Source organism: Exophiala spinifera (genome assembly GCF_000836115.1).
Source record: "Exophiala spinifera strain CBS 89968 unplaced genomic scaffold supercont1.1, whole genome shotgun sequence".
Classification (NCBI taxonomy): Eukaryota; Fungi; Ascomycota; class Eurotiomycetes; order Chaetothyriales; family Herpotrichiellaceae; genus Exophiala; species Exophiala spinifera.
The window spans coordinates 2,506,164-2,517,670 of NW_015622513.1; the positions used below are offsets into that span (position 1 = coordinate 2,506,164).

Consider the following 11,507-nt stretch of genomic DNA (forward strand, 5'->3'; position numbering starts at 1 on the left):
GGAGGAGGTCCTGCAGAAAGAGATACCTTCGTCTTTATGGATGTCGATGCTTGTGACCACGGGGTATTTTTTCTCCCAACAGAATACGTATCACGTCCGAGCAAGCTCAACCCATCTCCCTTCCCTCGGTGGCCATTGGATGTCCAGGAGAATGGTTGAAGAATATCCAGTCGGAAAAATGGCCCGACAAACCCCTTCTATCACCTTCGCCCAGGATTTTCACATCATGACGACGAAACAAATTACACCGTCCATCGGGTGGCGGGATTTGACGAAGCAGATAATATTGGTCATTATTGCCCAGGGCCCGGCCCAACTGCATCTAAAATTTCCTCTCTTTCCAGAGGTAGCAAACGAATGGACGAGGGGGGATTTCGCTCGACGGCTCCATTGGTGTGTTGTCCGAGACTGTGAGCATGCATCTAAGGGAGTTCATGGGCATTGATAATTATAGGAGAAGTAGTTCTAGATCAGCCAGCCTCGGTAGCCCGTGCTCTCTAGCTGTACTTACATTGAGATGGGTGTGCACTTGTGGCCTTTGGACAAGGGTGTCAGTGTAGCATGAAGGAGTAGCGACAGCCATTTTTCCAAACGAGAACTGTCGAGCCGCGTTCCAGCGATGTATGTATGTATACACATTATCCTCAGGCGCAGTCAGTCGCTGTGAGGCGAGGACTTTGTTGCGAGCCAGGGAAATGCTTGGCGCGGGTTAGTAATAAGGCAGCCGCTGCCTTTGATGTGTGCAAAGTGAGTTCGTCATTTATCGCACTGGCTTAGGGCATAGCAACAGTCAAACCTGCTCTTGCAACTCGACCGAAATGCCCTTGATCAACTGCCACTTCTAATCCCTCGCACGCGATCCTGTTTGCATCTGGCAAACATCAATACCGTTCATTCCTTTCTAATCCGCGTCGCGTTTGTCGTCGTATAGTGCACTCGACCACTTCGTCTCATCCGTCTCAAAGCCTGCGTCACGCCTCTTCCTACCTGACCCTCGTCCACCGATCTCTTCCAGCCGCTTCCCGACAGTATATGACAGTTGTTCTATGATACTTAAGACAAAACATCTCTGTCATACCTTGAAGGAAAACAAGTATGGGCCAGACTTTGTCGGAACCCGTGGTCGAAAAGGTGAGTTGTATTTCACTTTCAGGGCACAGCCTGAACCCCCATCATAATTGCACCTCGGAGGCGATGCTCAAAAGGCGACGCTCAGAGATTTAGCTTGGCTCCAGTCTTTGTTCTCTGTGAATCACATCCTACGCAGACGAAAACTGACGACTTTGCGCGAATAGACATCCGATAGCGGGGCTGATGACCTGTTCATATATGGCCTGTCGGCCATGCAAGGATGGCGCATATCCATGGAAGACGCGCACGCGGCCGTGCTCGATCTTAAAGCAGAGGATAAAAACAAGTCACAACGGACAGACCCAGAAAAACGATTAGCCTACTTTGGTGTCTACGATGGTCATGGAGGAGAGAAAGTGGCGCAGTTTGCAGGCGAAAACGTACATAAAATCGTTGCGAAACAAGATGCGTTCTCCAATGGAGACATCGAGCAGGCACTCAAAGATGGATTCCTTGCAACGGACCGTGCAATCCTCAATGGTATGTTCTTCCGCCTTTTTTGATGGGTTTCCAGCTAAATCGCGCAGATGCAAGATACGAAGACGAAGTGTCCGGATGCACCGCATCTGTCGGCGTCATGTCCAGGGACAAGATCTGGGTCGTAAGGTGACCCTATACACTGCGTTTGCGTCTATGCTCACCCATTCAGGCCAATGCTGGAGACTCGCGAACAGTCCTTGGCGTCAAGGGAAGAGCGAAGCCTTTGTCCTTTGACCACAAGCCACAGAACGAAGGTATAGCATTCTAGCCCCGATGTTGTACTCACCAACTGACTCCGTCTCAGGAGAGAAGGCTCGAATTAGTGCCGCTGGAGGTTTCGTCGACTTTGGTCGAGTCAATGGCAACCTTGCACTGTCACGTGCCATTGGCGATTTCGAGTTCAAGAAGAGCGCCGACCTAGCCCCCGAACAGCAGATTGTCACCGCATTCCCAGATGTCATCACACATGAGATCTCGAGTGACGATGAATTTTTGGTTATTGCTTGCGACGGTACGCCCTCGACACCACTTCCAGGGTCGATCACGGTCAGACTAACCTTGCCTAGGTATCTGGGATTGTCAATCCTCCCAAGCTGTTGTGGAATTCGTCCGTAGGGGTATCGCAGCCAAACAAGATCTGTATCGGATTTGTGAGAACATGATGGACAACTGCCTCGCCTCTAACAGTGAAACGGGCGGTGTGGGTTGCGACAACATGACCATGATTGTTATCGGCATCTTGAACGGCAAGACCAAGGATGAGTGGTATGAGATGATCAGCAAGAGAGTGGCAGATGGGGATGGTCCATGTGCGCCACCCGAGTACGGCAAGTCCAAGCTTTGAATCTCTGAACCGAGACTGATCTAACAAGCCACAGCTGAATTCCGCGGCCCCGGCGTCCGGCACCAGTTCGATCATGACAGCCCAGACGAGTATGAGCTCGATATGGACCACCGCCCTCGAGGGTTTGGTGGCCGAAGCGGCAGAATCATCTTGCTCGGAGACGGGACCGAAGTGTTGACCGATTCTGACGATACCGAAATGTTTGAGCAAAGCGAAGAGGACAAGGATACCGCAAATCAAGTCAAGAAACCATCTTCTGAAACATCTGAGGAGGACACGGCACGAGGCGAACGAGAAGGTACACCTGCACCACAATCATCCCGAGACAAAGATGCTTCCAGTCACCGAGACGCCTCGCATGGACCTCAGACCGAGATCAAAGGAGTTGCCGATGAGCCGACTGACAAGTAGTTGGATGTGGACAGCCTTGGTTTGAACAGGCAGAACTACCTTGACGAGAGTACGAGTCCCCGTCAATTAGCCTTTCGGGTGCTTAGAAGGATAGTCTCGCGTGCTATGCATTGTCTAGAACCGCAGGAAGAAGCGAGGGCTGTTGAGATTGAGTTTTCATGTGGTCATGTTTTCATCTTAGTGAGATACAACGAGAATCACGGAAGACAGAAGCGATGCTCATTACGAGTGCCATAGGTATGCGTGACGGGTCGACGGGAAAGGCGCATCGATTGTCGTTTGGTTCCTGTGGTTTTGTGCACTCTTGGATGCTTCAAGATACGTTCATTGTTGTGTGTTTGCTTGGCCGCTCGCTGTGACCCGTTCCGCCATCCTTACGGACCTGCCTCGGGCATCTAAGACACCTATACGCCCGGCATCATCTACAACGTTGGATGGTAGGGTGTTTGTCTCGACATCTCTCTGAACCGAGACACAGAATCGCCTCGTTTGTGGTAACTCAGGGACTAGAACACCATATGGTCGCAACACGGCCCCATTGGCATGACGTCGCGTTGCAGCTCCAGTTCCGCCGCCAACAAAGCCACAGCCCCAGAAATGAACCGAGACGAAGAATCAAGGCAGAGGAGAGAGAGAGCTGCACGGGGTGACACATGCAAGTGACGGCATCCTCGATTCGTTGATTGTTGACTCTGACACTCGTAGTAGAGGCAGCTCGATCGCCCAAACTTGATCTGTTGAGCTGTTGATCATGATATTGTGGCATTATCATACGAAGCACACTATTTCCTGCTCCCACAGATCGCGTCAGTTCTCGGCTACAATAATAATAAGCACCAGAACCAGCTCGCTGTGAAGTTTCCATCCTCACGTTTCGCTTCGTCCTCCTACTTCTTCGCTCTCTTGACTTTTTTGGACGTTTTGTTTTTTCCTTCCTTGGCAGATCGTGTCATCCTTAGCTGGACTCACTACGACCACCAGACTGCGTCTTGTATTCCTGAAGACCATCCTTAACATTCTCGGCCCAGCTCCCCCTGGGCACCCATTTCCTCCATCATGTCATCTCCATCTTCAAGCAGCTCCGCAAAGAGGAAGCGATCCACTGCCCCCTCCGCAGCAGCTGACCTACAGCAACCCTTATCGAGGGACGCATCAGGTGAAGAGCTGGCCGACGCACCTTCACACAGCACCCGAACTCGCAAGCACGGAACGAGTAGCTCCATCGACGACAATGTACCTCCTAGCAAGCGAGCCAGAACACGATCGAGTGCGAATTCCGTCGAGCACAACGGAGCAGACGAACAAGACCCTAGTGACCCATCAAGCACGGCAGAAGGGACTGATCAAGAGACCGAAAAGAGCAGCAGCAATGGAGACAGGACACAGAAAGTCCCAAGCTCCGTCACCAAAGCTGTGGTCAACGGCCAAGAGCAGCCGATGGCCTCAGTGCCCAAGGCAGGACTGAGAGACCCTGTAGGGGGATACAAGACAAATCCACCCCCTGAAGGGCGAGCTGTGAGGGTGTATGCCGATGGTGTCTTTGACCTCTTCCATCTAGGGTAAGCCAGTCATGGTTGTCCGGTTTTGGCCGGCCTGAGAATACTAATGAATCCTACTCGCAGACACATGCGGCAGCTCGAACAAGCCAAAACAGCCTTCCCAAACACATATCTCATCGTCGGTGTGACCGGAGACGCGGAAACTCATAAACGCAAAGGTCTCACTGTCCTGACAGGCGCCGAACGTGCCGAAACAGTCCGACACTGCCGATGGGTGGATGAAGTCATTCCCAACTGTCCCTGGATCGTGACGCCCGAATTTCTAGAGAAGCATCAGATAGACTATGTGGCCCACGACGATGAGCCCTATGGTGCGGACGAGGGCGACGACATCTACGCGCCGATCAAGAAAGAAGGCAAGTTTCTCGTTACTCAACGTACTGAGGGTGTGTCCACAACTGGAATCATCACCAAGATCGTCCGCGACTACGAAAAGTATATCGCTCGCCAGCTCAAACGAGGCACGTCGAGACAGGAGTTGAATATTTCGTGGCTCAAGAAGAACGAGCTCGAGCTGAAGAGGCACGTCCAGGAACTCAGGGATAACATCAAGACAAACTGGACTACTGCAGGTGGCGAGATTGGTCGAGACCTCCGACAGTTGTGGCAAAATGCCAGTTCTCGGCCTGCCAGTCCAGCACCGTTTACTAGGTCCCTTTCTGCCGAGGGCAGCGTGCTTAAGAGTCCAACGGCAGCCAGTGCGGTCGAGCATCTCAAGCATCTCGAAGTTCCGGGCAGTGCGGAGCGAAGGAGCGATTCTCCTGGTAGATTCAGTCGCAGCGATGACTTTGCGGCAGGTTACTCTCTGGGCCTGATCGGTGGTGTCAAGTCTTGGGTACGTTGTAACAGATCTCAGCAGTATCGCAGCGACTGTCGTGTGGGTGTAAGCTGACATTTCCCTCCTTTGATAGATGATGCGAGGCCGACGCGCACTCAGAGACAGCCAACCCCCAAGCCCGGATGGCAGTGAAGATGACGAAGCTAGAAGCCCCCTCAGCGCCACAGTCAGCAACGGTGGCGAGATGATTTCGGGCCTGAAGACGCCTCCATTCTTTGGACGAGGCCGAAAAGGGAAGAGCTCAAGCGAACCTGACTTCGAGCAGGGCGAGACAGAAGACCATGAAAGGGATGCTATGGATGTCTTGCACTGATTCCCACCCCCTGGTGGTCTTGTACCTCTCATCCTTGTAAAGAGCATTTCGCGCGAGGGAAGAATTCATTTTGTTTCGAAGAGAAATGGGAATGCGTTGGAGCTTTCCGAGTGAGATCTTGATTTAATTAGATGATGCTGGACACAAAAAGTTGCTGGTGAGAAGAAAGTCGGAGGGTTTGAAGTTGAGCCGGTGCACGCAGCAGACTGTAAGAGCGAGCGAAGGACGGGAAGTTACTTCAAGTAGGTGTTGGCTTCAGCTAGAACAGGTATCCTTTGATCTCGTTGTATCAGGAGTGCCTCACCAGTTAGTGAGGGTACTCGTCCAGAACACAAGAGTATAAAAGTTTTCGAAAGGGGAGCACTGCCGCCGACGAGGGTCCTTCGTATCTACACAAAATGGATGAGGTGGGTGTGTCAAGATCGCCAGGTATCTTTCTGGAACGACAAAGTCGATGACCATGACGACCTGGTGCTGACTGCTGATGTTTCGAGGCAATGGGAGACGCAAAACGGGGGAAGATCTCAAAAACGCTTGATGCCTTTTAATGTTACGTCGAGTACAATAGGTACCTGGTAAGTAGCGTTTGAAGTTCTTCTGGTTCTATTTACCTGCATCATCGGCATGTAGGGGCAGGGTAGAAAGAAGCTCCAGCACATTATTTGCACCGTAGTTGATTTCCATGGTTTCAGAAAACGTACCTCCAATGGATAGATAGGTAGGTACATTTTTTTTCATTTGTCTCTTTTTGTTTTGGTGGGTTCGTAACGCTTTCTAAAACGCACTGTCTCTGTCTCTCTTTCTCGTCGGGCCGGGAAAGCGAACAACAAGACAATAACAACAACGACAGCCAACTCCTTTCGGAAATCGGCAGGTTTTCATTTCAGAAAAAAGCATTTTGTCTTGTCGTGATCGGCTTCGGCCGCTGATCGAGTGTGGTTCACTTCCTTGTTTCGCCCGTCTCCCGCACACTCGCACTTTTGCCCGTCACCTCCCTTCCACATATCTCTGGTAAATCATCAATGCGACGAAACATCTATGACCGGGGCTTCTCCTTCTTCTCCTTCCACAGAGCGCTCAGACCGACGCCGGAAACCTTGACGACCTTGAATCGCACACCGGGAATATCACCCTTGGCCTTACCCTTTCGACCGAAACCGGCGAGGAGGACTTCGTCGTTCTCGTCCACGAAGTTCAAGCAACCGTCGTTGGGGACTAACGAACACAGAACACGTCAGCAATTGTGGTCTCTTGAGAGTTTATGGTACCCGAGAATTCCCCTTCTCCTTCTCCACCCGAGGATAGAAATCTGAGTCTCGACTCGGGGATTTGTGTGCAAGTGTGTGAAAGGGAGAGTGTGAAGACAGTGTGAAATAGTAAGAGCGTCTCATACCGAAAGCAGTGACCTTCTTTCCGTTCTTGATGAGTTGAACTCTGACGCATTTTCGGATGGCAGAGTTGGGCTGCTTGGCTTCGACTCCGACTTTTTCAAGCACGATGCCCTTGGCGTGCGAGGATCCTCCGAAGGGAGACGACTTGTACGCGGTTCCGAGGAGTCGCTTCTTGTAGTGCAGATCGGCCCATCGTCCTTCCTTGCGGGCGGCGACGAGCTTACGGGCGGCGTTAAGACCGCGGGGCTTGCCTCTGTTTGTCATTTCTGCGATAGAAAAAAAGGTGTTAGCTTTTTGTGGGATTTTCTGGGATAGGTGACGGAGTCGAAAGGGCTTTGAGCTTTGAGGAATCAAGAAAGTCGTCGCGGGAGAGAAGGAACGAGCTTTCTCTTTTTCCGGCTCAAAAGTGTCGACGATTGCAGAGATGATAACAGACAGAGTCGTACGTACTGGATACTGTGACAAGCAGGTGTTGTGTGGGAGTGTTGAGAAGATTGTTGGCGGCTGGCTTTGAGGTCGTTGTCGATGACCGGGGCGCGAATTTGGATCTCGAAAAGTTCAGTGGGCTTGGCAGCCAAGACTGCGGTTATGTGAGGTGAGCACAAGTCAAAGGAGCAGGTATGCCGTGCTGCGGTAAGCTGGTCCTCCGTAGAAGTGGCAGAATTACTGTGGAGTAGTAAGATACTATGGCAAGATTCTCCCTTGACGTAGTGGGAGTCCGTCCCATGTACCATACACGTACCACAGGTCATGGTCCTATATCCGAGCAGTATCGCACAGGACACCACAACCGCCTCTCAATGACAATCCGATAGACACTCTCCCCATCTCAGGCGAGAGCAACTGCTCTCAGCCACACCGAATCGCCATGACATCGTCAGCGCGCAAACCGTCTCTGCTGGAAGTCCCGGCTTCACCTCTCGAGCGGCCCAAGTCCAACTTCACCCGGACCAACACGCACCGGCTACCACCACCTTCGCTGTTCCAAGGACCACCGTCCAAGAATGCATCACATGGGTCCCTCAGTCTACCTGGGGCCGGCGGCGGCAGCGGCAGCGGCGGCGATCGATCTGGCCCCGAACCAGACCTCCCTCACCGCATCAACCGACCATCTCGCGTGCCTGCCGCAGCGTCGTTCTCTGGGCCGTCGATGCGCCAGCCACCGACGCAACCTGACCTCCGCCGCGCCGAGAATCTGTGGGCGGAGATGCAAAAGACCCTCGCTGACGTTGAGGTATCGGCTTTGAACACTAGCCACGTCTTCGGCGCCAGCCACATCAAGGCGCTCGAGGACCTCCGCATGGCTCAACACTCGCTCGCGCAGACGTGGGCCAAGACCGAGGCCGACGAGCTGCACGACGTCGAGCACGAGGGAGTGACCGACAACGACGACGCGGCCGCGACGATCGGCGGGAAGGTCGAAACCTCGAGCACTACCAACAACAAGAACAAGAACAACAAAGGCAACGCGAACGCAGCCTTCACCAACAACAAGAACCTTGAGGAGGAGACGGAGCGGGACATCCAGCTTGCTCGACGGCGGCGCGAAGCCAACGATCGGTACTTTGAGCAGGTCAACCGCGGCGTGCTGGACGTCGTCAACAAGCTCGACGAAGTCGCAGGCGCGATGCGGAGGGTCGAGCGCGAGTCGCGCGAAATCTGGGATGAGTCGTCAGACGACGACATGAGCGGGAGCGAGACCGGGTCGGTGACAGATCACACGGGCGTCACGGATAGTCCTCTGCACGCTACTGCTGGGAAAGGGGGAAAGTGAAGAACCAAGCATACCTCGAGAAGAGCAAACAACCATACTTACCCACGCCTCTTTTCGACGTGGCATAATCAGTCAAGGTGCACACAAATCACACCACGCCACACCGTACAAGCAAGAATCCAGAATTCTTGCACAGCTACCCGAGACTTGATCGGTAGCAAAGTCACGTATGCTTGGGAAACCGGATCGAAAGGATGTCTCACACCTTGCTTGACCTTGTGGATTATGTCTCTCTTCTTCTCGAAACAAGAACGCCCACGCTCCTCGGTAGTGAGTTCGCCCTTTCTTACTAGGCTCTACAGCCAATTCAAAACGTCAGAATGGTCATAGCGGATGTCAACTTCGAGAGCTATTGTCATAAATAAATCGTCGCAGATAACCTCTGAGAAGTGTGGACAATGCAGGCATGCGTGTCTGGCAGCTGCGGATGACTGGTGCAGAGACATAAAGGGGTACCCACTCACCACCGTCAAACTGTGCCAGACGAGCCATGTGCTTGGTTTGAATACTGAACAGGCCTTGAGTCCTACCAGACCTGGTCTTGCGGCGACTAGTGTCGACTCAGCTGGTGTAGCTTCCCTTGAAAGGAGGCAGGGTATTCTGGCGCAAAGGATCTGGTAGCCATATCCTTAAACTACCCCCCCTGCGCTGGAAATTGTAACCTGAAAAACATGCTTTGACTACCAGGTACCTCAGGTAGGTAGGTATGTACTATTAGTTTCAAGTCGATGAAAATCTACCTACCTCAGGTACATAGCTAGATCTCGCACAAGCTCACTGTGGAGCCATATCACACATGGGTTGCAACACCCGAAAAGACTTGTATGGAGGAAATGTCTTCTGATCTTTATAATAATCTCGAACCATTCATGCTTAGGAACTATCTGCGTTTCCACCACCCTGATCAAATCGACTTCGACTAGCTCGCTTTGGCCCAGTCTTGCGGTCTTCATCATCAGCGAAGCGAACAGATGTACTCGATTGCCTGCCGCCTTGATGGTAGAGTGCCCCTGTCCCAGTCTGGGGTGCACTGCTGCTACTTCTTTTCGAGCCATCCACACCTTTAGGCAAGATATCGGAGGTATTGGCATCGTCTGTTTGTCCTTCGACTTTGGACCCTGATGAACTTGGTCTGCTCCCAGTTGAAATGGCTTGTGATGACCCCGATCCACCTCTTCGTCGAGTTTTTGGGTTCTTGAGCGAGAAGAAGGGCCCTGGAGCACGAGGAAGAGATGCCAGATAATCGTCTTGACGTTCCTCATCGTCGAGTTGTGCCCAGATACCTTCTGTGTCTGTAGCAGAAATGCGCCTGGTCGATCCTGTCGCTGCACTAGGACGGCCACCGAGCAAAGGGGTTTGCTCATCCACTGAAGTTCTCTTGAGTGAAGTGGAACTTCCTTTCCTTCCATTCGCCAAGTACGAAGGTTGGTCGTCGGATGCAGACTGAACCAGTCCCAGCCCAGGAGTAAGTGGTGTCCGAGGAGGAACTGCTTGGGGAGCAGCTTCTGATGGCGTTATATCATCTAACCTCCAGGAGAGAGCCAGAACTCCAAGGAGCAATATGACGGTCCCCAATGCCACCAGACACCCATGCAGCACACTCAGTCTTGATGCTTGCTGGAAATAGATCAAACCATCTAGAATGGCAATAATGTTGTAGACACAAAAGACGAAGGGGTATAAAACGCTGGTACTGCACAACCTCAAGCCGAGGTGTAGGTAATATAGTTGTGTTAAGGCGAAGAACAGTAGAGCAATGAGAATAAGCCAGGATTGGAACCGGTTAAATTGATTGTTGTGGTCAACGATCGTTCGAACTAATAGTTCGACTGCAGATTTCGCAACGAGGAGTGAATGCGCCGAAAGAATGCCAGATATAAGCGCGTATGACAAGCCCCGTATCAGACGTAAGCGATTAACTCTAATCTTGAGATGGGAAGGGAGTTGAGCAGTAAAACTGGTGGTGAGACTCAACTGCGGTCTTGAGCTTGAAGATACCGATCTTGGTCTCTCCGATTTCGGGAGGCTTTGCGCAATGTGTCGATTGGACGACCACATTCTTAGTACATGCGCAAACAAGATGGTCGCTACTGCCACAATCATCGTCCCGACCATCCAGATTATGAAGCTCTTCTGTCGGAGGAGGTTTAGTAGTTGTTGTAGGTTGTGGGCCGGCTCGCCGATGGCCCCGAAGGTCGCTATTAGTGCTGCCCCAGAACACGTCAGGATCGTGCCCAGTAGAGAAAAGCGAGTGAAAGGCTCTCCTAGTAGTAATGTGGCAAATGCTGTATTGAAAACCAGCCCGGAAGCCTGCAGGGTTGAGAGGACTGGGAGAGGTAATGTTGTGATTTGGATGGTGCTGCCGACAATGTTCGAGATGAGGAACATGAACATTCCCAGCTGCCATTTGCGCCTCTTATACGGTGGTCTTCTTGTCTCCAAGTCTTCTTTGGCATCTTCAATGATATGGGACTTGCGCTGGAGGGTAAGTCCCAGGCTTTGGATCGAAGTAGACAGTAGACCGACGACAATACCGACCTGAATCATCAGCGCTATATTTGACCATCACGAAAATGAGACTTACGGCAATGGTGCCCTGAGGCGAAAGGTCACCGAGTTGGCCCATTGTCGTGGAGGGTTGTGGTGTTGATTTCAAGGTCCATCAGTTGGATCAGCCATGCTGCGCCATTCATATTGAGGTCGCAGACATCAAGGTTGTAGTGCGGTGAGAGGTTCGTACAGGCAAGCTATTTCGTAGTGATCGGA

At 52.1% G+C, this 11,507-nt stretch overlaps 5 protein-coding genes across 5 annotated transcripts; 3 read left to right on the forward strand and 2 right to left on the reverse strand.

The window, feature by feature from the left end:
- Positions 1 to 1,095: 1,095 nt before the first annotated feature.
- PV08_00938 (uncharacterized protein) lies at positions 1,096 to 2,866 on the forward strand (the record flags this gene model as incomplete). Its single annotated transcript, XM_016375303.1, has 7 exons — positions 1,096 to 1,131; positions 1,296 to 1,611; positions 1,659 to 1,732; positions 1,781 to 1,865; positions 1,916 to 2,122; positions 2,178 to 2,420; positions 2,490 to 2,866. 7 exons carry the CDS (start codon positions 1,096 to 1,098, stop codon positions 2,864 to 2,866), a joined length of 1,338 nt encoding a protein of 445 aa, XP_016240579.1.
- A 1,056-nt stretch (positions 2,867 to 3,922) lies between these two features.
- PV08_00939 (uncharacterized protein) lies at positions 3,923 to 5,576 on the forward strand (the record flags this gene model as incomplete). Its single annotated transcript, XM_016375304.1, has 3 exons — positions 3,923 to 4,425; positions 4,489 to 5,260; positions 5,337 to 5,576. 3 exons carry the CDS (start codon positions 3,923 to 3,925, stop codon positions 5,574 to 5,576), a joined length of 1,515 nt encoding a protein of 504 aa, XP_016240580.1.
- A 1,036-nt stretch (positions 5,577 to 6,612) lies between these two features.
- Positions 6,613 to 7,231, reverse strand: PV08_00940 (40S ribosomal protein S23; the record flags this gene model as incomplete). Its single annotated transcript, XM_016375305.1, has 2 exons — positions 6,613 to 6,791; positions 6,970 to 7,231. The coding sequence occupies 2 exons, from the start codon at positions 7,229 to 7,231 to the stop codon at positions 6,613 to 6,615; spliced, it is 441 nt and encodes a 146-aa protein (XP_016240581.1).
- Positions 7,232 to 7,835: 604 nt separating this feature from the next.
- Positions 7,836 to 8,741, forward strand: PV08_00941 (uncharacterized protein; the record flags this gene model as incomplete). The annotated part of the gene is made up of 1 exon (XM_016375306.1): positions 7,836 to 8,741. The coding sequence occupies one exon, from the start codon at positions 7,836 to 7,838 to the stop codon at positions 8,739 to 8,741; it is 906 nt and encodes a 301-aa protein (XP_016240582.1).
- An 873-nt stretch (positions 8,742 to 9,614) lies between these two features.
- On the reverse strand, positions 9,615 to 11,367 carry PV08_00942 (uncharacterized protein; the record flags this gene model as incomplete). The annotated part of the gene is made up of 2 exons (XM_016375307.1): positions 9,615 to 11,279; positions 11,326 to 11,367. 2 exons carry the CDS (start codon positions 11,365 to 11,367, stop codon positions 9,615 to 9,617), a joined length of 1,707 nt encoding a protein of 568 aa, XP_016240583.1.
- Between the last annotated feature and the right edge of the window lie 140 nt (positions 11,368 to 11,507).